The sequence below is a fragment of the Bubalus kerabau genome, chromosome 7, assembly GCF_029407905.1.
Source record: "Bubalus kerabau isolate K-KA32 ecotype Philippines breed swamp buffalo chromosome 7, PCC_UOA_SB_1v2, whole genome shotgun sequence".
Lineage (NCBI taxonomy): Eukaryota > Metazoa > Chordata > Mammalia > Artiodactyla > Bovidae > Bubalus > Bubalus kerabau.
This window is the reverse complement of record NC_073630.1, coordinates 34,368,700-34,396,427: the sequence shown is the minus strand read 5'-3', so window position 1 is coordinate 34,396,427 and position 27,728 is coordinate 34,368,700. Positions and strand designations below refer to the sequence as shown.

Here is a 27,728-nt window from a genome sequence, read left to right as displayed (position 1 = left end):
TCACAGTCCACAGCTTGTGGGATCTTGGTTTCCAACCAGGGGTTGAACCCGAGCCCTCAGCCCTGAAAGCACGGAGTCCTAACCCCTGGACCACCAGGGGATTCCTGATTATTGTTGATTTTTTAACTTAGAGCAGAGACACAGAGACTGAGAAATATGTAACTAGTCTCCGTGGCAGACATATAGAGACGAGTTTAAAGAAAAGAGGCTTGGAGAAGGAAGCATTTAAATGACAATAGCGTGTATCAGAAGAGAAGAGGATCAGAGACTGAATTCTGACATATGTGTGTTTAGTAAATATAAGCTGCTTTTGATTTTATTCACTATTTATTTATGTTGTGGAGAGAAAGTAAATAATGTCAGTTACATCGGGCCTTTGAAAGTTGACCTCTGTAGCATTAACTGACCTTCATATTTCCTTATTTGTTTTTTCATCTGCCCATTCATCCATTTTAACAAGTTTTCAGCTCTTAATGGTATTGCTAACATCAGACCGCAGAACAGTATTACATGAATGGAATGTATTCCAGGGGTAGAATACCAAAGCACAATGCATACCATGTTATTCCTTTCATGTAAAGGAGAGGAGCACACTAAATCTGTGTGATTTGAAGTCAGGGTAGTGGTTACTGTGGTGTGGGAGGTGGGGTCTGGGAGTATCAGAGGGTTCTGGGTATTGATTAGGTTCTGTTTCTTGATCTGGGTGCTGGTTTCATGGGTGTGTTCATTGTGCGAAACATCATTGCACAATATACTTATGGCATATGTAGTTTTCTGTTTGTATTTTATACTTAAACATATTTTTTAAAATATCAGGCTAGGAAAATTCCCTTGAGCTACCTAGACTTTTAAGAATCGCATATCCAAAAAGCAAAGAAATAAACTCCAGCCACAAACAACAAGAAACAATCCCAGAATTGAGTACAGAATCACACAAATGGAAAAAATCTTCGTCTAGCCTACTGACATCATGAGCCTAAAAGACTCTGGAGTCTTGCATGTGTCCTGTGGTCTGTGATTTCACTTCTTACAGCCAAGGGGACTGGTGTTCAGAGAGGCCCAGTAAGCTGCCCAGGGACTGCCCCCACCCCAAATCTGCTGGAGAGCACCCTGGTCCACCTGCTGCCTCTGCATGAATTGTACTGGTCTGATGCTAAAAGCAGCTCCTTCACAGGACTCTATTACAAAGACTTCTAACGACAACTCAAGCAGAAAGCGTTTCTTTCATTTAACCCTCAGGTAACCTGATTTTCAGCTGCCCAGAACTATCAAATTATGAAAGATTCCATTTGTTTGAAAGTTTACCAAGTGATAGCTGTCCTGTCACTTAGCTATTATTTTCATGGTTGTTTTAAAAAAAGAGCTTTGGAAGATCTTTGAATCTGAGTCAAGATACTCTTTTATGCATATTTATACATATTTCCTACATAAATAACCTTGTAAGAGATCCCCTTTCGATTTTTGTTTTCTGCCACCATGAAAGACATTTTTTCTCTGTGCACATGGGGCTATTTCTACTTGAATGATAACTCTCCTTAATTTATAACCTACAGTTTATATATAGATACATATACATATGTTTGTGTATGTATATACGTGTGTACGTGTGTGTACAGATATATAAACTAAACTCGATCATAGCTTTCTTATAATCTAGTGAGTATCCCCATCTTAATCCAACAAGCATTGCGTTTTCTAGACTCTAGGCTCATTTCTCATCCCGCGGCCAGTGCTGACACAGGGCTTTCTTACTCAGAGTCTTGTCTGACTCTTCTAACAGCCTCTGGATATACTGACTATGTTATCTTCATACCTCTGTGGCCACCTGGAGAAGGAAGTAAGCCAAGTTGTATCAGGAGCAGTCTCTATTCTTATTTTTGTTTCTGTTTTCCTGTTTGTTCTATATTATTTTTCCCTGTTTATTCACAAATTCATTCAATAAAATTTCATTGCTTATTTGCTATGTGCCAGACACTGTCTTAGATGTAGGGTATAGAATGGTGAACAAAAATTGACATATCCTGCTTTATTGGATCTTACCATTTATTTCAGAGAGATCATTTAAAAAAAAATTACAACTAAATAAAAAATCAACTGTGGCAAATAACTATGAAGTGGAATTTCTGCTATGTGTGAGCAATAATAAGGAATTTCAACCTGTTAGAAAAATGCTTCCTTGAAGAGAAAATACTTGTTTTAGTATGTGGAGAATAACCAAATATAAATCAAAAAGAGGTGAAGTGAGTTTCCAGCAGGTGGGATACCTGCACAAAAATCCTGAGGCAGGAGAATTCATGGCATTTATGAAGAAATCAAAGAAGGTCAGCCTGTATGGCTGGAGTAGAGTGCAGACGAATATGGAGGAAAGTAAATGACGGATTAGGAAAAGTAGAGGACTTGATGACCTGTTTTCCTGATGGTTTGAGAAGAGTTACCTAGGAAGTGTTGAATGAACATTTTGGAAAGTCAGTAGTTAGTGGTTAGAGATTTGAATTTTTACCTTCCTGATTCCGGAGGCGGATGGCCAAGTTTCAGGCAATGACTGCACAAGTGGTAGCCATACTGGAGTGGAGGTGACGCTCACCGGAGACGGAGAGGGAGGAAACGAAAGTCTGGGACTAGGTATCCGTGTGTGTGTTGAAGTAGCTGTGATGACAGACTTTGGGTGAAGTAGAAGACTGGCTAGATGCCGAGTCTTAATAAATAAAACAGACTGAATTATTGGGGTAGGAGGAACCACTTAATCCAATTAAACATTTCATAAGATCTGAATAATTCATTTTCCTCTGTTGACGTGAGAACTTGACCTTTGATGCGAGTATTGTGTTGGCTGAGAAGGTTATTCGGGCTTTTCCATAACATTTTATGGGAAACCATAACGAACTTTTCTGGCTGACTCAGTATTTTGAGGAGCCAATTAGTCACATCATTTTGACAGATACTGTACAGAGGCACACACAGTGGTCTAATTTGGATATATTTCATCTGTAAGGGATAGTCCCTCTCCCCAAATTCTGGTTTGTAGGCTTTTATCATTCATCTAGCCAGTCAGTCAGTCACGCCTCTGTTCTAAAGCAATTGCCTGGGGGACTTAGGCAGTCTACAAAAGAATGGTTTTTAAATCATACTTCATACACTACTCTCTTCCTTTGCTTATACATAACTTTAAGTCATATTTAGGTATATGCAAAGGAAAAGAGTAGCAAAGAGTGCATCAAGATGTAAACAATGGTATATCTGGGTAGGGTGGAGTTTTTGTTCATTTGTATTATGTTTTGGCCATACCTGTGGCCCATGGGATCTCAGTTTCCCAACCAGAGATTGAATCCAGGCTATAAAGTGCTGAATTCTAACCACTAGATCAGATCAGATCAGTCACTCAGTCGTGTCCGACTCTTTGCGACCCCATGAATCGCAGCACGCCAGGCCTCCCTGTCCATCACCAACTCCCGGAGTTTACTCAGACTCACGTCCATCGAGTCAGTGATGCCATCCAGCCATCTCATCCTCTGTCGTCCCCTTCTCCTCCTGCCCCCAATCCCTCCCAGCATCAGAGTCTTTTCCAATGAGTCAACTCTTCGCATGAGGTGGCCAAAGTACTGGAGTTTCAGCTTTATTTTTTATTTTATTTTATTTTTAAACTTTACATAATTGTATTAGTTCTGCCAAATATCAAAATGAATCTGCCACAGGTATACATGTGTTCCCCATCCTGAACCCTCCTCCCTCCTCCCTCCCCATACCATCCCTCTGGGTCGTCCAAGTGCACTAGCTTCAAGCATCCAGTATCGTGCATCGAACCTGGACTGGGAACTCATTTCATACATGATATTTTACATGTTTCAATGCCATTCTCCCAAATCTTCCCACCCTCTCCCTCTCCCACAGAGTCCATAAGACTGTTCTATACATCTTCAAACAAATCCTAGGGCTGATCTCCTTCAGAATGGACCTAACCACTAGACCACCCAGAAATTCCCTGGGTAGTGGAGTTTTAACAGATTTTGTCCTGTAAATATAATTTTCCAAATAAATGAAAAGATGCCAAAGTTTCTTAGAGAAATAGCTGACTCCAGGGTTGGAACAGGGAGAGAACAAGAGAACCCTGGAACATTTTGAGAATCTATCATTTTTACAATAAGATTTTTTAGAAAAATAATATTAGAGTGAAAGAAATGAGGATGGCGACAAGTCAGAAATAATTAGGCTAGGTGGAGGAGATGTATAGGAGATGCATGAGTTGTCAAGAGGGATATGCAGGGTGGACTGTGGCCGTGTACTCACTTCTGCTGCAAGAGCTAATGCAGAATGCTCTCTTCTGTTGGCCTCTGGTCACAGCCCCGCATTTCCAGGTCACTTGGCAGAATTCCTGGAGTCTCAGGTTTTAAAGGAGCAATTGGTATGGGTTTCTCCCTAGTGCCTCTGGCGTTTTATTCCCTGAGGAGAGGTTTAGCTGTTGATTTTTAACTGTGATGCTGAAAACCTCAGTAAGCTCCTGGGGTTTCCCCTGCCCCCCTGTATAGCTGTTAGGGAGCCGTGCTTTGATTCTGATAATACCTGTGGATTAACACAAATCAGAAATTGTTTTCAGTGTCACTCTGTCTACAGCAGCTGGGCAGTGGGTCTGTTCATTTACATGGAAGTGGATGTTAACTTCACATGTCAGCCCAGGACAGTTTTTTGCCTGACAGCTTTAAAGTTCACCACACAGAGACTGATATCTTCCTCTTTCAGAGTTTAGGAGTCACCAGAGTCAATTGAGGTGGCATTTAATATGCCTCCTTATAAACTGTGGGCATTGGGCCGGGCAGGGTTGCAAAAAGCTCTTGCTTTAGAGCTGGCCCAGTTTGTAATGCCATGCCAATGCCAAACCCACGTCCTAAATGATGCAGCACTTACTGGAGACAGAGCATTCTAGGTAAAAGATAAATGTTCATTCCTGATGGATGACGAAGACTTACATCTGGAATGACAATGGGTTAAGACTGCCTGCCACTCATCTTAAGTCCAGGGAATGCTGTCCTACAGTTTCAGGATCAGAAAGAATAAGATGGTACATTTTTAAAGTGTACGTTACCTAGAAAATTTTGAGGTAATTGGAAAGTGCATGAAATGCTCTCATGTAATGAGAACCTAGACTATTCTCCATAACTCTGTTTCCCAAGGAAACTAAACATGGTATTCTGAAAGCAGAGGAGTGGACGATGCGAAGGAAAGACTATGACAGTATTATTAATAGTAAATCCAAGCTCTAGATGGTTGCAGATTTTTTTAAAGAAAATATTTATAATCTAAATCAGATCATTTGTCTCCCACTGAAACTACCCTTTCTCAGCTCCTATGAACCCATGTACATATTCACTTTTGTCCTTGATGAAATCTTGGTCAGATGTCAGAGCTTTGCAGTTCCTTAGTCACAAGAACAATCTCATTTCAGAAATGTAGAAGTCCTGACCAGTGTCATATTTAAAACTTGTCCCCTCTCTCATTTTAGGGTTAATGGCTCAGTGGGTGAAAGATCCACCTGCAGTGCAGGAGACACAGGTTCAATCCCTGGGTCAGTAAGATCCCTTGGAGAAGGAAATGGCAACCCACTCCAGTATTCTTGCCTGGGAAATCCCCTGGACAGAGGAGCATACTGGGTTACAGTCCAGGGGGGCGATTAAAAGCGCGCACACCCACCCACCCTACTTCTCAAGTCAAGCTTGTTTCATGCTTGAGAGCCTCCATGGACCAGGGAAGGGGTGTGATACCTAACACTTTTTTTTTTAACCTTATTTCCCCTTCTAGTCACTGATTGCTGTTTGTGGCCCTGGGGGACAGAGCTGTAAGGAGCCGTGCAAGTCTCATTCCAGTGGTGCAGCTGTAATCTGCACTGCTACTATCTGATGGATGCAAGATCGCCAACTAGCTTTCAAGGCCCGTCAACAATTCCTCTTAGGGACCTCTGGGGATAGTTATGCTGATGATGGCCATGCTTCCCCTGGCAGGATGTTTGGGTTGTTTTTAACCGTCTTTCCTGCTCCTAGGCTTCTGGCATTCCACCCCTCTGTTAGGATCACAGTGCCTCCCTGGGTAACCTCTTCAGGATCATCTATTAGAAAACAATCAGTCCCTCCTAGGGGCTCACAGTCTGTTTTCATAGAAACGTGGTCTTAGCATTGTGGAAGTATAACCTGATGATGGACCTCTTTGCTTTACAATTCCAGGGGTAGCTGTTCTTATTTTTCTCAAAATCAGAGGGATGCACCTCATCTGATATTTCTGAGTCACCCCTTCTTTCCTTAATTCGGTACCTTTGGGTAAGCTCCATTCCAGTGTTGGGTAGGAGGAGATGCAGAGTGTTCTGATGACTCTATCTGGAGCAGTTCTCCCTAGTGGTCTTATTATCTGCTCCAGTTCAGCTGGAAATGAGCAGTGGGCTCATGACTGAGAATGGCTTCAACTGACCTCTTGATAAGTCCTGAATATACGGTCAGCACCCTGTAACCGACAGCTGCTTTTAGCTTTCAGGATTTCAGCTAAAACTGAGACACTTTCATTTTAATATCTTATCGTAATAGTGCTTTTAAAACTCTCAGTTAGATGGTTACATTAAATCTCATATTTGTGCAGTCTAGTAAATAAAAGTACCCATAAGTGATAAACTAGGAATATATGATTAAAATATGTAGTGGCAAGAATTTAAGGTGCCTTGAATTTTTTTACTTGGGGCATACACTAATAAATGATAGTGTCACGTCACCAATTGGATGGGTATTTTTATTATTAAAACCAATAATTTCTAGTTTAATTTGAAGTTCATGAGTAGCTAGACTGTAATAAGTTACTTTACCTTCAAAACATCATTCAGAGTCTTGTGTCTGCTTAATAAATACGCTTAAGTACCACATCTGACATAGGGATTTCCCCCCAACTGTAAAGATAAGGTATCTCAAATCTGTGGTATTCTGCTAGGATAGAAAGGAATAAGCATAGCTTTTTACAGATATAAGATGTGCTGAATTTTGCCCTTATTCCTGGCAGAGCCTCTGTTGTGAAAGCCATTTTTTTTTTCCTCCTGATTTTCTACTTGGTGATCTTTTCACTGTGGTTTGTCACTCATGATTGACACGTATATGACTTTTTAATGACCAGTCTTAGTAATAGAAATGAGTTTATACTTACATAAAAGAGAAAGTTAATATACATTTTGTGAAATATTTTATTTGTGGTTGTTTTATGTTTAGAATTTAAACAATAATTTATCTTCCTTTTTTTCATAAGTATAAGAAGGAGTGAGGATTCAGGATTAGTAGGGTCTGAAGCTTATGCAGTTTGAAAATTCTCTCTAAGGAAAAGAAAACAAAATTACAAACACAAAATTAAACTCAAAAGTAAATCTATATTGAGAATAAAAATAGTCACAAGAAATTATAAATTTTAAAGCTGACAGGTACTGCAAAGCACAACAAAATCCAGAAAAACAGAAAAAATAAACCTTGCTTTCCCTTCTCTGTGTCCTTACTTGTGGGGTGAATGGCAGTACAAGGTTATATCATGATGCCTCTTCTGGGGTGTCCCGTCATCTCACTGCCAGCTGGATGCAGATGTATTCCTGGTAGCAGCCCTGCATTGGGATGACTAGCAAGAACATAACTATACCCAGAAGTGACTGGGAACAATGTAAATGTATCATTAAATCCAAATAAAACTATATCTTCAACTCAGCTTCCCCTTAGCTAGATCTCGAAACAGTTCATGCCCATTTCAGGATCACTCAATGCAAGGAGAAGTGTGATGGAGCAGAAGAAGGTGTGGAAAGAAATAATGATCCTAACTGATGATGTTAAAACATCTTGTTTGGCAAGTTTTATGAAAACATACAAGTGTGTTGTTAAGATGCTTTTGGTGGCCAGTGCATCTGCAAGGCTCTGAGGTTTAAGTTTTATTAGCTTCAGTTACTTCTGAGGGAAAAATGTGAGTAACTGAATATTCCAGATGCTTAAGGGAACCATAAGAATCCATGTTTCTTACATTTCTTTTTTACATTCTTCTAAATTACTATCCAAACTTTTAATGTTAGAATTAAACTAGATAAACGAAAAATGTGTAAATATTTTATACTTTTCATGTTTTGAATAAATTGTATACTTAATTATTAGAAAAACATATTTCAGCTCAGTTCATTCGCTCAGTCATGTCTGACTCTTTGCAATCCCATGGACTGCAGCACACCAGGCCTCCCTATCCATCACCAGTTCCTGGAGTTTACTCAGACTCAAATCCATTGAGTCGGTGATGCCATCCAACCATTACATCCTCTGTCGTCCCCTTCTCCCTGCCTTCAGTCTTTCCCAGCACCAGAATCTTTTCCAATGAGTCAGCTCTTTGCATCAGGTGGCCAGAGTATTGGAGTTTCAGCTTCAACATCAGTCCTTCCAATGAATGTCAGGACTGATTTCCTTTAGGATGGACTGGTTGGACCTCCTTGCAGTCCAAGGGACTCTGAAGAGTCTTCTCCAACACTACAGTTCAAAAGCATCAATTCTTCAGCACTCAGCTTTCTTTATAGTTCAACTCTCACATCCATACATGACTACTGGAAAACTCATAGCTTTGACTAGACAGACCTTTGTTGGCAAAGTAATGTCTCTGCTTTTTAATATGCTGTCTAGGTTGGTCATAACTTTTCTTCCAAGGAGCAAGTGTCTTAATTTCATGGCTTCAGTCACCATCTGCTGTGATTTTGGAGCCCCGCCCCCCCAACATAAAGTCTGTCAGTGTTTCCACTTTTCCCCCATCTGTTTGCCATGAAGTGATGGGATTGGATGCCATGATCTTAGTTTTCTGAATGTTGAGTTTTAAGCCAACTTTTCACTCTCCTCTTTCACTTTCATCATGAGGCTCTTTAGATCCTCTTCTCTTTCTGCCATAAGGGTGGTGTCACCTGCATATCTGAGGTTATTGCTATTTCTCCAAGCAATCTTGATTGCAGCTTGTGTTTCATCCAGTCCAGCATTTCTCATGATGTACTCTGCATATATTTTTTCTTGGGCTCCATATATATATATTTTCCTGGGCTCCAGAATCACTGCAGATGGTGACTGCAGCCATGAAATTAAAAGACACTTGCTCCTTGGAAGAAAAGTTATGACCAACCTGAACAACATATTAAAAAGCAGAGACATTACTTTGCCAACAAAGATCTGTCTAGTCAAAGCTATGGTTTTTCCAGTAGTCAGGTATGGATGTGAGAATTGGACTATAAAGAAAGCTGAGCACCGAGGAATTGATGCTTTTGAACTGTGGTGTTCGAGAAGACTCTTGAGAGTCCCTTGGACTGCAAGGAGATCCAACCAATCCATCCTAAAGGAAATCAGTCCTGAGTATTCAGTGGAAGGACTGATGCTGAAGCTGAAACTCCAATACTTTGGCCACCTGATAAAAAGAGCTGACTCATTTGAAAAGACCCTGATGCTGGGGAAGATTGAAGGCAGGAGGAAAAGGGGACGACAGAAGATGAGATGATTGGATAGTATCACTGAGTCAATGGACATGAGTTTGAGTAAACTCTGGCAGTTGGTGATAGACAGGGAGGCCTGGCATGCTGCAGTCCATGGGGTTGCAAAGAGTCGGACATGACTGAGTGACTGAACTGAACTCTGTATATAAGTTAAATAGGCAGGGTGACAATATACAGACTTGACGTACTCCTTTCCCGGAACCAGTCTGTTGTTCCATGTCCTGTTCTGAGTGTTGCTTCTTGACCTGCCTACAGATTTCTCAGGAGGCAGGTCAGGTGGTCTGGTATTCCCATCTCTTTCAGAATTTTCCACCGTTTGTTGTGATCTGCACAAAGGCTTTGGGGTAGTGGATAAAGCAGATATAGATGTTTTTCTGGAACTCTCTTGCTTTTTCAGTGATCCAATGGATGTTGGAAAAACATATTTAAGGACAGCAAAATATGTTTACCACAATAAGAAAAGCTAAAAATGAACAGCACATCCATGATGTAAATGCTCTCTTGTTTTACTGTGCATCTGCCTGTAAATCATCTGGGCCAGTGGAAAAAAATGGTACAGTGTGGATTGCATATGCTTTGTTTCCCTTCTGGGTCCATTTAGTCTCTAGGTAGTAAGTCTGAAAGATTTAATGCAACACGTCTCAAGTGATTTAACTCTATTTCCTAAACAGGAAATTGGAATTGTGCAGCAATTCCTTCCAAAACAAGTAAAATTACACCTGGGGCGAGTGCTGGGGTCTAGACCAACTTGTAGAAACTGAAGGCAGAATGATATATAAAATTTATTTCATTGCCTCTTTCCAGGAGTATAATTAGAATGTTAAAAAAAAAAAAAAAACTTGTATGGATTAAATTATTGGTGTACAATTAATATAGAGATGCATGAAAATATCTTTAATTCTTTATATGTATGGAATAGTACCCTCATAACTTGTTTCTATAGTGATTTGTCTTTTATATTAACAATCACTTAAGACATAATAGTTTAAAAATGGTACCATTGACAGGCAGCCATATGTTGTGTGTGAGCTCTGACACCTCGTGTCCTAAATGTCACCTTGGCACATTGTGCTCTCCTTCTGTGGACGAGTCCTGATCGTTGCCTTCTGTGCGGACTTTTCCTGGCTATCTGCCTGTTCTGGACACCACCCTTCTTTTCTTAGGCTTCTGGTTTGCTTCTCCTGATGGACTCCTGGCGACCCTTGCAGTACTAGAGCAATGCCCTAGAACACGCGGCGAGTGATATTGCCGTCTTAGCAGAACGGTGGACACGTAGGCAGGCAGGGGCACCCCCTTGAGAGGGAGACGGCAATGCCATCCGAGCTTGTGGAGCTCGGAGGAGAGCTGGCTGAGTTCACTTAGTGCTCTAAGGGCGCCATCGGGGCTTCCTGTCCACCCCCTTATCATCGGGAGGAAATCCACACTCCAGCGACAGTCTCCTGTTTAGAGCCCTGTGTCTGGGTTCTACACAGTTACACTCCCACTTCCCGTCCCAAGGGATGACAGCTCAGTTCAAGTTCCTCAGCTGATTGGTTACCCACACCTCGTGAAAGGCTTACTAAGAGACTCCCCAAGACTTCTGTTAGGTCTGAATGGAGTGTGCCTATCTCCTCACTGTATTTTTGGTAGCTATGTAGATATTCTGTATAATCAGATATTAAACATTTATATGAAAATATTTTGTGTAAGTTAATGTTTACTTTGCCGTTTTAAAAGGTCTATAACATTGTATTCTCATTTAAAATGCTGCTGAACAGAAGCCTGATAAGATAGGGATTTTTTTTTTGGTCTTACATTTGCATAATTTTGTTTAAAGCATTATTTTCATAGCAGATAGAATGTCATGTCTCTGAATGAATGCCATTATTGTGGTGGAAAAGGGAAGTTTTTTCTCCTGGAGGGCAGCATTAGAATGGTTGTATCAGATTTCACTATTTATTCCTTTACAGATATAGCAAATAGGCGAAATATATCATCTACCAACTCCCTCTAAAATAATAATATATGATAAATTATTTATCAGAACAGCATTTATTTTGGATGTGTGAAATGGTTGAAAGAATATCATTAGTTTATATGTAACTGGTTAATTTGTTTAAAAGTTTTACATTTATGCAAATAAATTTTCTTTTATTCTTTTTGTTGTTCAGTTGCTCAGTTATGTCCGACTGTTTGCGACCCCATGAACTGCACATTCCAAGCTTCCCTGTCCTTCACCATCTCTCAGAGTTTGCTCAAGCTCATGTCCATAGAATCAGTGATGCCACTGACTGTATTCTTTATTTTGAGCTATTTAGAGTACAGCATGAATTTGAATAACTATGAGTTTTTGTCCATATTTTACTGTATTGATTTTGTCTCTGTCTGACCATTGATATCAGTGGTTCTCTCACTATTTCAGTTATCAATGGCCTGAATAACATAATCATATGATTTTATGGAAAATCAATTTTTATATTAAAATGCATGTAGAATGAATAATATTTGATGGAATTAGTATAGTTTTTCCTGTATCTTTTAAAAATCTAGTTCTTTTAAAGTTGGACAGATTTTTTTTTTTAAATAATGATGCTATAATTTATTGATGTCCTACTTTTTTTTCCAGATGCTGTACCTGATGCTAGATATTTTATGCCCATTTGATAAACAATTTTTTGAGAGGTCTGGGAACTTTGACATCCAGCTGATAGTAAGTGGAAGAACCAGAGAGCAACTCTTGTCTGCTCTGCTCTAAAACCTGAGATCTTCCTCTCCCTCCAGGATATTAGTGGGCACAGAACTGATGGAGAGTGACCAATACCTGATGTCAGAAAGAATCTAGGTCAAGTGCAGAGTTTAAAAAAATCAGTTTTATGGTGCGGATTAAAAATAGTCCAAAATAAAAGAGTGATGTGGAAGTATAGTGTTTAATTATGAGTTTAAAAATCCTTTTATTAAATGAATATGACAGCTTCAAATCCATATACATCATGCTCAGGTTTTGTAATGAAGTGAACCTTTAAATAGTTCCTTTTAACTTACAATGCAGTTTTAAATATGACCTACTTAAATGGACAGAATTTATTTTTCTACCGGAGGAAGGCCTCATTTAACGAGAAGTAATCTCTCTAACAAGAAAAATGTATTCAGAATGTAATTCCAAAACCTCCAGGAATAAGACTTCTATCTAAGTAACCACATAATAGTGTTCCAGAATCTGTATATTAGAGTCCATCTTTTATTCAGAGACGATCTCTTCATGTGCTTACTGCCAGGTTATTTGTGATTACTTTGTATTTTTATATCCTTGCTGGAGAAACTCAAAGCAGTAAGAGATGGCAGCAGCAAAAAAAAAAAAAAAGTGTGAAGAACTAGAGAAACTGTAATAAACAGATGCAGGAGTGCACACTGTGCAGTAGTTTACATAACAGGTTTCACCTACCTTCTGAGAGTGGAGAACCAGTCAGGCTTGGTTTTACAAGGAGAATAGGAGAGTCTCTTATTTGAGGCTGTAGTTTCTTAGAAACTGAACAAATGTGAAAAAAGTTGAGAATCAAGTTGGGCTGGTTGTAGTGCAGAAGCCAGAGAAGCAGGATTAAAATGGATAGATCTGAGGCACTGGTCTCCCACTGGAGCTCAGGGCCAAGGAAGAGCCAAGGAGACAGGAGTAGTGAAGGCCACCGCTTAGGATGGGAGTCCCGGAGGCCAGCAGAACAGAAAGGAGGGATGGAGCTGGATTTTAAACTTCCCATTTTCCTGGGCTTCGGGGGTGACCCCTGCTTAATTTCCATATAAGATGATTTTAAGGGTGACGATCTGCTTGTAGGGAGAAGGAACTGGAAGAGTTAAACCTTGGGCGTAGCAGATCCATGCCTTCCTTAGGCTGTAGGTTTACACTCGTGTGTGTGTATGTGTGTGTGCCTGTGTGTGTGGTGGGTGCGTTTGGGGAAGGAGGTGGTAAGTGACTGATGACTAGAGACTGAGCTCAAGCCACTGCCCAAACCATCCTTTGGCATTGCCCATGCTGCAACATTATTCCACACAGAGGGGCAGGGCAGACAGGGATACAGGGCAGCTACCTGTGGCTTTTCACACCTCAGCAGGCCTCTGAGGACGGCACTTAAATACAGCAGAATAATAACTAAAGCTAAAATGGTGACCCTGTGGTGTCAAAGATATTAAATTGTATCTCCTCAGTGTAAGAAAAAAGACTAACCCCCCCCCCAATCAAGAGATTAACCTTTTAAAACTTTGTCATTTTTGTGGGACAGTTAGTTTTGAAATTTACTTCCTGATAAAAACTCATTCCCTGATGCTACCAGATAAGTAAGTTGCTGTTCTATGTAGCTTTAGTAATACTCCTGTTGCTTTTTGAAGGTGATTCAAGGATAGCGCTTTAAGTTCACTTGTGATCAGTTATTTTGCATAAAGATTAAAATTTTATTTGAATCAGGAGTGAAGGATGTATTTCATTAGGTCCAAATTCAAATTTTTGACCTCACTTGAAATAAAATATCTGAAGCTGAAGTATTAAAAAGTACCTTAAAACTGGGAAGAAATAACTACATTTTCTCAAAATTCTCAGAAACTTTTGTAATATCTAGAGTTCTTTGTACTGGGTAATACTAGTCCCCACTTACTCTGTGTCTAAACTGGACAATGATACATTTTCCTTCCGGCATTTTTATGTGATAGGTCTTCAACCATGTATTGCTAACAGCATGTACCTTGTCACACCTGACAAGATTGCAGCCTGAAGGGTTATACGTTTATTCATATTGTGGACTTGAGCTTCAAAAGAAGAATAAAGCCAAACTATTATAGGTTGAGTACTTTAATAAATATTAAATGATAAATGAAGCTGGTTCTGCACTAGCTGCAGGGTGTGTGGATAATAAAAGAAAATCTTCAAATGGTGATATGCAGTATTATGGATATCTTTCTTGCCTTTTTTGATCTGTTTTTGCCTCTTACCATCGTAGTTGTAATTGCTGGGCATGAGGTAGGGTGTATAATTATTGTTGCCCCCTGAATGAGAAGTAAAGGAAATGTTAAATGTAAAACTAATTCTTCTCTTTAGCAGGATGAATGCAAAAGTGTGCTTTTGGTAATAATAGGTGCTTAATGACTCCTCCTCACCTACCTACTCCCTCGAAAGTCATGAATTTGATGTTGAATGTGGAGCACACCAGGCAACACACATTTCCATTTAATGAAAACTTTAGCTCAATCATCATGTTTGAGATGTCACAACATCCCCCAACGAAAGCGTGCAGAATGCCTTGCGACTCATAGGAGATCACTAAGTTATGTGATTGTATGGAAGAAAAAGTAAGTGAACGCGGTATCAGAAAGAGACTCATGAAACCTCAGTCCTCGTAGTCAGGGGTGGCACGCAGCCTCTAAGGTGGCCTTGACAACCTTACTTCCTGCTGTTCCTGCTCTTGTGTAACTATTTCCCCTTAAAAAGTAGGCCAACTTAGTGACTTGCTTCTTTTTTTTTTTTTTAATTGGAGGCTAGTTACTTTACAATATTGTAATGGTTTTGCCATACATTGACATGGATCCGCCACGGGTGTACATGTGTTCCCCATCCTGAACCCCTCCCACCTCCCTCCCCATCTCATCCCTGTGGGTCATCCCAGTGCACCAGCCCCAAGCACCCTGTATCATGCATTGAACCTGGACTGGTGATCTGTTTCACATATGATAATATACACGTTTCAATGCTACCCTCTCAAATCATTCCACCCTCACCTTCTCCCACAGAGTCTAAAAGACTGTTCTATACATCTGTGTCTCTTTTGCTGTCTCACATACAGGGTTATCGTTACCATTTTTCTAAATTCCATATATATGCATTAGTATACAGTTTTGGTGTTATTCTTTCTGACTTACTTCACTCTGTATAATAGGCTCCAGTTTCATCCACCTCATTAAAACTGATTCAAATGTATTCATTTTAATGGCTGAGTAATACTCCATTGTGTATATGTACCACAGCTTTCTTATCCATTCATCTGCTGATGGATATCTAGGTTGCTTCCGTGTCCTGGCTATTATAAACAGTGCTGCGATGAACATTGGGGTACATGTGTCTCTTTCAATTCTGGATTCCTTGGTGTGTATGCCCAGCAGTGGGATTGCTGGGTCGTATGGCAGTTCTATTTCCAGTTTTTTAAGGAATCTCCACACTGTTCTCCATAGTGGCTGTACTAGTTTGCATTCCCACCAACAGTGTAAGAGGGTTCCCTTTTCTCCACACTCTCTCCAGCATTGATTGCTTGTAGACTTTTGGATAGCAGCCATTCTGACTGGCATGAAATGGTACCTCATTGTGGTTTTGATTTGCGGCTCTGATGAGTGATGTTGAGCATCTTTTCATGTGTTTGTTAGCCATCTGTATGTCTTCTTTGGAGAAATGTCTAGTTCTTTGGCCCATTTTTTGATTGGGTCATTTATTTTTCTGGAATTGAGCTGCAGGAGGTGCTTGTATAGTTTTGAGATTATTTGTCAATTGCTTCGTTTGCTGTTATTTTCTCCCATTCTGAAGGCTGTCTTTTCACCTTGCTTATAGTTTCCTTCATTGTGCAAAAGCTGACAAGTTTAATTAGGTCCCATTTGTTTATTTTTGCTTTTATTTCCATTTCTGGGAGATGGGTCATAGAGGATTCTGCTGTGATTTATGTCAGAGTGTTTGCCTGTTTTCCTCTAGGAGTTTTATAGTTTCTGGTCTTACGTTTAGATCTTTAATCCATTTTGAGTTTATTTTTGTGTATGGTGTTAGAAAGTGTTCTAGTTTCAGTCTTTTACAAGTGGTTGACCAGTTTGCCCAGCACCACTTGTTAAAGAGAGTGTCTTTTCTCCATTGTATATTCTTGCCTCCTTTGTCAAAGATAAGGTACGTGGATTTATCTCTGGGCTTTCTATTAGGGACTTGCTTCTAACCAAGCACACATGGCAAGTGTGGTGGTTGTCACTTCGTGATTAGGCTAGATGAGATAGGGACTTCCTTTTGCTAGCAGTTTCTTTCCTTTGGTGGCTTTTATGAAGCAAGTTGCCATGTTGGCATGTGGCAAGGAAGTGAGGGCAGCCTCCAGCCAGTGGCCAGCTAGAAAGCTGAGACCCTCAGCTCAGCAGCTCTTGGGGAACTAAATACTACCCCCGGCTATGGGCTTAGAAGCAGATCCTGCCCAGTCAAGATTCTCGATGGTACCCCAACCCTAGCTGATACCTTCATGGCATCTTGTGAGAAACCCTAAAACAAAGGGCTCACTTAAAATATGCCCATGTTCCAGGTGCACAGAAAATGCAAGATTAAAAATACATATTGTTTTAAGCTTCTAAATTTGTAGTACTTTGTTTTATAGTGATGGAAAGCTAATACTTCTATTAGTTAGCTAGAGGCTGCCATAACAAAGTACCACAGACTAAGCCTGAATGATAGAAATTTATTTACTCAAATTATGGAGGCTAGAAATCCAAGACCAAGGAATTGGCAGGGTTGGTCTCTTCTGAAGCCTCTCTGTGATTTGTAGATGTCCATCTTCTCCCTGTGATTTCACGTGGTCTTCCCTCTTGGCACGTCCGTGTCCTAAACTCCTTTTCCTTTAAGGACACCAGTCATATTACATTAGGGTCCACCCTTAATTACCTCATTTTAACTTAATTATTCCCTTTAAAAACAGTATCTCCAAATACAGTCCCATTCTGAGGTACTAGAGGTTAGGAGTTCAACAGAGGAATTTTACAGGGACACAGTCAGCCCATAAGAATAGGCTATATAAAATTCTGTGTTTATCTCTACAGCTAAAACTTGATACCACTCACTTATTGTCCATAAAGGTCTTTTGCTACCTCCTTCTTCATTTTCACATAATTGTAGGTGTATCAGATGATATATAGCTCACATAGTTTAGCATATGTGTTTCATTTTCCTGTCTCCATTACAAAAATTATAATTCCTATAAGCATATGCTTTCCATATGCTTTATGTGTATTACTTCTACAGTATTTAACATGGTGTTAGATGCGTCTTCAAAATCTAGTTTAACATTTTGCGTTCATTTGTATATGCTGGAGTTGGAAAATCAGCACTTAAGCACCTATTGTTCCCAAAAGCACATCAAATTAAAGATTGGTTCAGGCAAGAGTTATCACTGAATGCTAAATATAGAGGGAAATTTTTATGAAGAGCAAGATGTTTTCATGATCTTAAAATGTCTTCCCACATACTTGTTAGTTACAAAAGAAAATTAAAAAGATAATTAAAGAAATTCAGCAGCACCTTGATCTGCTTATCATTACTTTTGAGGAGCGGTTGGACAGTGTGTACATCCAGATGTGAGAGCCTGAGAAGGATAATGTTCTAGCTGAGAACACATAGCCTTAATCAAATCATGAGCGATCATTTGACAAAACCAAACAACCAAAATGAGAAATATTCTCTTTAAAAAATAGACATGATGGTATTCTTCAGAAATGTCAGGTCACAAAAGATAAAGGGAAACTGTGGAAATATTCCAGACTAAAGGAGCTAAAGAGAAATGACAACTAAATGCCATATTTGAACCTAGACTGGATCTTGCATTAAAAGGAGAAAAATGCTATAACAGACATCCTTGGGTTAAATCGATAAAATGGGAGTGTGAATGGTAAATTATTGTCTTATTGTTAAATTTGTGGAAGTTGATAACATACTATGATTGTAAGAGAATATTCACAATTCTTGGTAATGCACACTGAAATTTTAGGGGTAAAGGACCTTAATGTTTATTAACTTACCTTTAAATGGTTCATTTTTTAATAAACATATGTATATATTTGTATATACATGTGTCAATTAGGTAAATATGTATAGATACACATGATCATATACATGGAGGGCACATAAAATTGTGTAAAAGAAAATGGGTAAAATGTTAATAATATATCTGAATTAACAGTACCTAGGATTTGGGGGAACTATTCTTGGTCCTTGAGTTTTCTGTAAGTTTCAGTTATTTCCTAATAAATGTTTAAAAATTAAATGCAGTCACTTATGTTAATATAATGGGTTCATTATTATATTAAGTGAATTTATAAATATCTGTTTAAAGTTTGTCTCAGTTTTATTGCTAATAAGCATTAATAGATCTAATCCACATAATCAAAAGCTTTGTTGGGGGATTCCCAGATAATTTAAGAGTGTGAAGGGGTTCTGAGACCAGAGTGTGAGGACAGTTGGTATAAAATGTGTGGGGTGGTTAGGTAGATGCCCCCTCAGTCTCTTAAGGCTGTCTTGTGACACCAGTTAGTGAGAGCAGGTTGGTAGATGCAAGTAACTAGTTTTATGGTCTTAACCTTTCTCTGCCTTAGTTTTTGTACTTGTAAAGGAGGGATAATAAGATTGCCTATCTTAGAGGGCTGTTGTAAGGTTTAAATCAGGTCTTTGAGGTAAGGACTTCCAGGTCTTTCAATAAGGACCACTCTACAACACTATTCTTACTGGCAACATGTGTTTTCTGCTATGTTTTTGCTTCTCTCTCTGTTACTTTTTTTGTGCTTTGGCTAGTGATTTTGGTTATAATTATGTGCATATGAACTACTATAAGGAAACCAAAGAAGAGTATCATATAGTTTTTAAAATGCAAGTTTACAGTAATCTCTGTGCCCCTTCAAAGAAATGCTTAGGGATACAGAGAAGGGTGGAGACGAGCAAGCAGTTTGGTGTTTGGAGAGTCCATGATACATCGAAAAGTATCCTACGCCTAGGAAGCTGAACCAGAAATTCTGTGGAGTAGTTGATAGAAAGTATGTCTGGACAGGAAACACTTTGTTGTTAGGAATAAACTGTTACTAACCCTGTTTAGCACTGGTTCCATTGGCATTCTGATTGCTAGATAGATATCTTTTGTTTAAATGTGTATGTCCATATTGGCTAAAGTTGTTGTAATAATATATACCTAGGGTAACGATAAGAAAGAATGTTATTGTTTTGTGCCATTTTTACTGTTTTCCCGGGCTCAAATCTAAATTCAAAGCTGTTCTATGCTGCAATCAAACTTCAAACCAATAAAAATATTTAGATTATTAAACTATTGTGTTCACCTAATTCCCAACTCAAATGACTTAAAGAAACCAAAATATAAATAAATGTAAAGTCTTTATGTCATTTTAATATGTTGTTTATCATTGCTTCATCTTTTGGTGAAATGTAATTTATTTTTCTGTTTTTTTTTTTTAATAGATCATCAGAAACTGGAAAGGGAAGCTAGAATCTGCCGTCTTTTGAAGCACCCCAATATTGGTAAGGAAATGTTTTCAGCATGTTTTAAATATTAATGAAAATTTTACATAACATAATTTTACACAACTTAAGATATTTCATAAACTAGAATATTATTTTTAATTATTAATTAATAGGTTCCTAACTTTTGATATAGGTTACATTTGATTCTTCAGAGTGTTTGAAAGTTTTTCAAGAGGTAGCAGTTCTTTCTTACCAGCACGTTAGAAGTAATGTACGGCATTTTAGTTGAACAGCGCTCTTATGTATCTTTGATGGTTCTTCAGCTGCTGCTACTTTACGGAGAGGCAGAATCTAAGCCGTTATGTTAGTCAGCGAAGTCACTTTTCACCTCTCCTGTAAAACGTTTACTTTGTAATCATTGATTCTATTCTAGAAACTAGTATAATTATTTTAGAATATTATCCCTCATGAATATAATAACATGATAATGTTCAAAATTGAGACATAATTGAATGTAAGAGAAATAGAGGAAAGAAACAAAGGAAAGGAAAAGAAAATGCCGCCTTCTGTGACAATAGTTTTGATTATTTTTGAAAAATGTTACTGCCCCACTCTGTTGGTTTTACTGTCAGCCAAAACATTTCTGATGTGGGAGAAGGGGAAGAGGGAGCCACAGTGCAGTAAAAATAACAGTCATTCATTGACAAGATCTAAGTTTCTCTATTTTTATGTATAAAGCCATTCTGGCTCTGTTCCTTCCTTGAAGTTTTTAGTATCCTTCATTTTTGTAGGTACTTCTTAGGTTCTTGAGTAAATAGACACTAACAAGTAAATCTGAAGCATTAACAAATGAGTGGCTGTCTAATAAGAGCCTTCTGGTTACAGAGAACAAAACAACTTCTGAAATGTGAATATGCCTCTTTCTAAGTATTTTACCTTAATAACAGTCTATGGCATTTCTTAACTGGATGGATTATTTTGCTAGGACTGTCATAACACCAAGTTCCACAGACTGGATAACTTAGAGAAATATCTTTTGTCACAATTCTGGAAACAAAAAGTCTGAGATCAAGGTGTGGAGAGGCATGGATTCTTCTGAGACCTCCCTCCTTGGCTTCTTGGTGGCCATCTTCTTATGTTTTTACATGATCTTCCTTCTGTATAATGTCTCTATTTTAATTTCTTCTTTAAGGGCACTGATCACATTGGATTAAGGTCCCTCCTAAAACCTCAATTACTCTTTTAAAGACCCTAGCTCCAAATATCCTCCCATTCTGGGGAACTGGAAGTTGGGACTTCAACATGAATTTTGGAGAGACACAATTCAGCTCATAATATTGACTAAAGAGGACTTATACAGTACAAACTGATTATAGTTCAAAGACTGTTTTTCTCACTCAGGTTTAAGGTAAATGAAATCGTAGTTTACTGAACTTGTTATTCATATGAAGGAAAGTTGTTTTTGCTTATTTGTTTTTAATAGGGATTCTTCTATGAAACTCAACTTCTATAGATAATGAAAGTAGTTGCCTCCATTTCCTTTAGCAGACCAAAGTTGAACCAAAGAAACCCAAAGTAAAACAAGAATGATTTTCATTTTGACTCCCATACAGAATAGCCTTACAAAAAAGGGGAAGCTGTACACTGGGCAAAGTTCTAAAGTCTTATGAGATCGCGCCATCAACACACTCGGACACAAAATAGCGTTTTCTCAAGGGTCCGTGGCAGCCAGCGTCGTTGGTCGCTGCACTTGAGGTTTTCTTCTCTCTCTCAGGTCTTTTGAACTTTCAGACCCGTTTCTAACCACAAGAGAGATTTCTAGTAATCCTGTACTTTAGTGTATAAATCATAGATATATTAAACTTCTAAGACATGATCTCAAATTATAGAGTAGCAAATTCACTCATATCATTCATTTACTCAACAAATTAATATTTTGAGAATATAGTGAGAATACAGCAGTCTAATATTCCTCCCCTTGTGGAGCTTGCATTGCTGGGGTAGACACAGCACACATAGCGGACGGTAGGCTGTGTTAATTACTGGGAGAGAAAGCAGGGGAAAAGAAACTGGGTATGATGGGGGATTACATTTTAAAGGACTGATAAGGATGACTTTACTAAGAATGAAATTTGATTGAAAACCTAAGAAACAGGAGGAGGCAAGTCTGCTGGAAGAGACTCTCTGGGAAAAGAAAGCTCTACAGGCAGAGGGAACAAACTGCCTTTGCAAACAGGCCCTGAGGCAGGCACTTGCTCCATGGACTCCACCAAAGCTTTTTCCCCCCCCCCCCCCCCCCGATTGGAGAAAGGAGGATGAGTCGTTTTTATTTTATCTTAATTGATGGAGCTCCATGCTATGTAATGTGACAATGTTGCATTTACTCTTGTAATGACAAATGGTGAAACAACAAGGAAAACAGTAATATAAAATGGTCAGGCACCACAGACAAAGGTGTGCTCCATAGATAGTTGCTACCATGGACACCTGCTGGTGGACTGGCAGGTGGTCCTGTTGAGGTCGTTAACAGCTTCACAGGGATCTCTTGCTTACTTGCTACTCATTCAGGAAGGAAAGACAGCATTTGGCCTTTTCTTTTTTTAATGTGTTTATGTATTTCTTTGGTTGTGCTGGGTCTTAGGGGCTGTATGCAGGATCTTCATTCTTCATTGCCGTATATGGGATCTCTTCAGTTGCAGCATATGGAATCTGGCTTGAACCCAGGCCCCCAGCATTGGGAGCATGGAGTCTTAGCCACTGAACTACCAGGAAAGTCATAGCATTTGGTCTTGATTTCCTTGAAATAGATAATTTGGTATCTAAAGAATATGAGATTCTTATCCTCCTCTACTTCCTCTGTTCTATTATTTGCTTGGTTTTCTTAAATCTGTCAGGTTTTTTGAACTTCAAGGATGGAAATACTATTTCTGACGATTTTTTCCCCTGTGAAAATTGGCTTGGTGCATTTTTATTTTTGTGTGTCTTTCTCTTGGCACAGAATCGATAATCTGAGGATTTACAGCAACTGAAATGTTGCTCCCAAAGAAACATATTAAACCAACTAAAAGTGGTCATTCACTAAACCACTTTTTCTTCAGCAGTTTTTTTTTATGTTTTTCTGATTTTCAAAGTAATACACACATTTAGTGGAGAATTTGGAAAACACAATTATATAGGAAGAAGAAACCAGAGAGAACAACTTTTTAATATTTGTTCATGTCTGCCTTTTTATAATGCATCTTCTGTGTATGTTAATTTCCAGCATTCTCTTGTATATATTTCATTCCCCTTTAGACAAACCATGAAAATATAATTTTTAATTGTCAACAAAGGTTATTAGTGTGAAGCTATCACCAGCCCATGTTCTAGGCTTAACATACTGGTAATGAAGCAGTGATCAAGAAAGATAATATCCCTGCTTTTCCCCAGGCTTGGAACCTCATGGAAGGAGAAAGGCCGTAAGCAAATAAACTTTGGGAATAATGTCATGGGAACTGGTTCTCTGCAGAGAATTAAATTAGGGTAATTTGATACCAGGGCATTGGGTGGCTACTGTCGAAGAGAGACACAGCACACACAGTTAAAGTCAGTAGACAGATTTGATTCAGTATTACTGCAGTAGAAGAAAGAGCTGAGATAAATTCTGATTTTAGCAAAGACAACTGGAGATTTTATGGCCAAGGAGTAAAATGAGGGATCAGTGAGTGGAAAGTTATTAAGAAGAGCTATCAAAAGTAGGGGGATTCTTGCTAAAGTGGCCTAGAATAACAAAATTCTTATTAAAGGCAGACTGAGGACTTAGATATCAAGGATAGATGGTGAAGAACTTGATCAGATTTCAAGGGTAAGCAAATATCAAAGGTGGGAGGGTGACTTCCCAGGATTCTTGGCTATAACTCACTCAGTTAGTTTGAGAACAGGACCTCAAAGGACATGACCTAGTTGAAAAGAGGGCTTCAGTTCAGTTCACTTGCTCAGTCGTGTCCGACTCTTTGAGACCCCATGAATTGCAGCACGCCAGGCCTCACTGTCCATCACCAACTCCCAGAGTTCACCCAAATTCATGTCCATCGAGTCGGTGATGCCATCCAGCCATCTCATTCTCTGTCGTCTCCTTCTCCTCCTGTCCCCAATCCCTCCCAGCATCAGAGTCTTTTCCAATGAGTCAGCTCTTTGCATGAGGTGGCCAAAGTACTGGAATTTCAGTTTTAGCATCACTCCTTCCAAATAACACCCAGGACTGACCTCCTTTAGAATGGACTGGTTGGATCTCCTTGCAGTCCAAGGGACTCGCAAGAGTCTTCTCCAACACCAAGGTTCAAAAGTATCAATTCTTCGGCACTCAGCTTTCTTCACAGTCCAGCTCTCAGATGAGCCTAAACCTGGGTTGAGGAAAGAGTCTCTGTCATTACTTTAGAGTGGCTTGTCTGGCACACTATGTATGCGGAGGTCACATTTAAAGTTATAGCTCCATGATAGGAAGAAGCCGTCATGGAAAAGCTCAGAGAGGAAGGACTGTGAGCAGAGGAGCTTCTCTTGTTAGGCGGGGAGTCAGGCTCCAGCGTGTGCCCTGTGCTGGGGGAACGGGAGGTACCCTTAGATGAGTCAGAAGGATAGTAGTACCTGGTGGGAGGACTTTTAAACCAGGTTAGAGGGTTTGGGTTTTATTCTAAGTGCAATGAGAAGCCAAGTGAGAGGAGCAAATCACAGACCGATTTGCTCTGTCTGCGGTGTGTGAAACGGGTTGTAGTCACCTAAGCAGAGTCAGAAATAATAGTGCTCCTCCAGTTCACCAAAATCCAGTTTTTATCACCCGAGTGCCCTTGGCTCCATTGTCTTGGGTAAGAATTGCAATAGCTCCAGCGTGGCACCCTTCTCTGTGTGGGCTGTGTAGTCTCTGAAAAGCCCCATGCGTGCTTTGATGCCACTAATTTGAAAGTAGAGGCAATTTCCTCAGTAGCCCCATCGTTTCTCTGACCTTGGAGCAGCACGTCAGTTTGTTTGAACAAACTGGAAGGATTATATTGATGGCTAACTCTAAACTGGCACCACAGCGTTGATGAAATTTGGAGAGATTGTCTGACCTCATGCTTCTGTTAATTAGCTTGTTTTCTATTGTTCATTTCTTATTTGAATAAAATGGCTTATTTTCTCTTGAGGTACGAAAAGATTTGTGGTAAGCCAGATAGTTTGAGCTACATGTCAGCATATTTACTAAACCAGGGGAAAATGCCACTAAGGTAGTAAAATAAAATATTGATACTTAAGGTAATAGCTAAATCGTTCTCAAAATGATTCTGTATTTCCATTGCTTTTGTGCTTGATCTTTGATCAGCATTATTACTGAGAAATTTATTGAAACCTGTAGTGAAGCCCAAATAATTAAAAACAGTAAGGAAAAACTAGGAAGAGAAGCAATATACTCATTAAATTCAGCTATACGAATCTGAAAAGAACTGGACTAGGGAAAGAAAAGAGAAAATATCAAGAGCTTTGATCTGATAAACTTGATGCCCTCAGTGAGAAAATGCCTACTTACAATCCTTTATTTCCGAGGAGATCAGTATTTGAGACAACTTTGCAGTTAGTGGTATGACAAGATTTTGTTACTGGGTTATCCCATTCTCTAAGGACTTGAATTTACCCTTTTTGTAGATGTTGGAAAGTGCAAGACAAGTTTTTGAAAGTTGGAAGGAACATCTCTATTTGTAGCGGATCAGCATCACCTTTTAAGGGGAGCCTTTACTAACGAGGCTTAGCGAAGCCCAGTAGCCGGAGAGTCAATGGAAGGGATATGTGGCCTTTTCAAGTCTAGTCTGTATTAGAGCCCTGGGACCCCACCTACAATGAGTTAACCTTCCTGAGATCATAATCTCTTCATGATTACATCCTTTTTACTGTCTCTCATAGCCACGACCCTAGAACACATAAACACAGTCACTGATATGTCGTTATAAAGTGCAATAGAAAATTAAAGATGTAGTATTAATGGAAAACTCTATAGACTTGTGGACCCCGCTTTATTCTACTTCTGATGCTGATCTGTGAACTGCCAAAGCACGTTCTGTCTGCTCACTAACTTCTAGCTGTTCTCATTGTAAAGAAGAGAAGATTTTGATCTTTTTATTTCCTTCTGAGAATTATTAGAATTAAATAAGGCATCTTGTCATTTTGGTGAGGAGTTAATAAACTTTGGAAGCTATTTAATGTAGATAAACAACTGAAAAAATTATTATGGAGCATTACTTACCAGAAACTACCTAATTAATCATTTTACTTTTTAATTGAGGTATAGTTAGTTTACCATATTGTTTTAGGTGTACAACATAGTGATTCACTTTTTAAAGGTTATATTCCATTTATAGTTATTATGAAATATTGGCTATATTCCCTGTGTTGTACAATATATCATTGCAGCCTATTTATTTTATACAGAGTAGTTTGTATCTCTTGAAACCCTGTTCCTATCATCCCCCTCCCCCTCTCCACCCCACACTGTAACCACGAGTTTGTCTATGTCTGAGTCTGTTTCTGTCTTGTTGTATTTGCTAGTTTTATTTTTTAGATTTCATAATTAAGTGATATTATACAATCATTTCTTAATATTTAGTAATTTCTTCCTGAGAGGTATATGTACTCAATAGTGGGAAAATATATTTCAGAATCTGTTGTGTATTATTTGTATGATATAAACTGTCTGTATATATATATATATCATATTATGTATAATATACATATTATAAATAATCAGAATCAATAGTGCAGTGAAAGAGCTCTCATAGATTATCAGTACAAACTTCTTATTTTTTTCAACCATTAATGAAACTAACATTTTCTAAATCTATATGACTTAATCCAAAGTCACAGTTCTTTAATGACATTGACAAACTTAAATTGTTAATACCCTCTATATACAGAGGTATTGGTGTTTAGGAACCTGATTTGTAGCAATACGCTTGAAAAGTCATTGTTATTTGTGTTTTCCTTTCTAGGAGAATTTTGATGATGTTTTTGGTTCAAATAAGTCTTCCCCTCATATAGGGTAAACATTAAGTTTAAGAATATAAGTTATATCTTATATATTTACCCGGGTATGAATCAGAAAGATGCTCTGATTGAACGAGTTTTGTAATTTGACATATATAACAATACATGAAATTACATTCAATGACAGGTAGAAATTAAAGAATATATATAGACATTTCTTTCTATATAAGCAGTTTTCCCATGCCTGTGAGTGATAATTTATGGCATCGAGGGTATGTATAATTTCCTTTTCCTAAAATATAAAACTGGAAGAGTCCTTAGGAATTATTTAAGCCCAATATAGAGTCTACAGATAGAGAGTGGAAGTTTTAGTAGGGAAATATGCCCAAGGTCCCTCACAGATCTCCAAAGAGATGATAAATGTACAACGTGCTTATGACCTCATTGTGCATGTACTGTCTCTTCTTTTACTTGATCTTGGAGGTATGGTGTCATTCTGTAAAAGTAATATGTTAACCTCATTTTTAGATCTCCCTAGTCTTTTCAAAAATTTGTTGGGTCAACTAGCATCTTTCTAATTTTTACAAGATAAAATTAATAGTCTCATGTTCTTATGTTTCTAACAAAATTTTACCTTAATATCTGCATGCAGTCCTCTTTCAGGTTTCTAGAATTTATAAGAAACCAATCCAATCAAGTTTTGTATAAGCTTAAATTCAGTAAATATTAATATTTTTAAAAATATTTATTGATTTGTCTGTGCCAGGTCTGGTCTATATGTGGGATCTGGTTCCCTGACCAGGGGTCTAACCCCAGCCCCCTGTATTGGGAGCTTGGAGTCAGCCACGGGACCACTAGGGAAGCCCCAGCAAATACTAATCTTAGACATTCCCAGTAGTTATCAGATGATTAAATTGCCTTACATGGCTGTTGCTACAAGATTTTGGTTTTGAACCCTTTAAAGAGTCACATGCAGAAGAACAGCTCGTGTAAGTAAATGTTGAATTGGTGTGCTGAGAAGACAAA

At 38.7% G+C, this 27,728-nt stretch overlaps 1 protein-coding gene across 13 annotated transcripts in view; it reads left to right on the top strand.

The window, feature by feature from the left end:
• CAMK2D (calcium/calmodulin dependent protein kinase II delta) overlaps window positions 1–27,728 on the top strand; it is a 314,733-nt gene that overhangs the window by 86,084 nt on the left and 200,921 nt on the right. For all 13 annotated transcript variants that reach the window (XM_055588024.1, XM_055588019.1, XM_055588015.1 and 10 more), the window contains exon 3: window positions 19,713–19,772. In XM_055588024.1, the coding sequence (XP_055443999.1) occupies window positions 19,713–19,772 (60 nt within the window). The remainder of the gene's footprint in view (window positions 1–19,712; window positions 19,773–27,728) is intronic.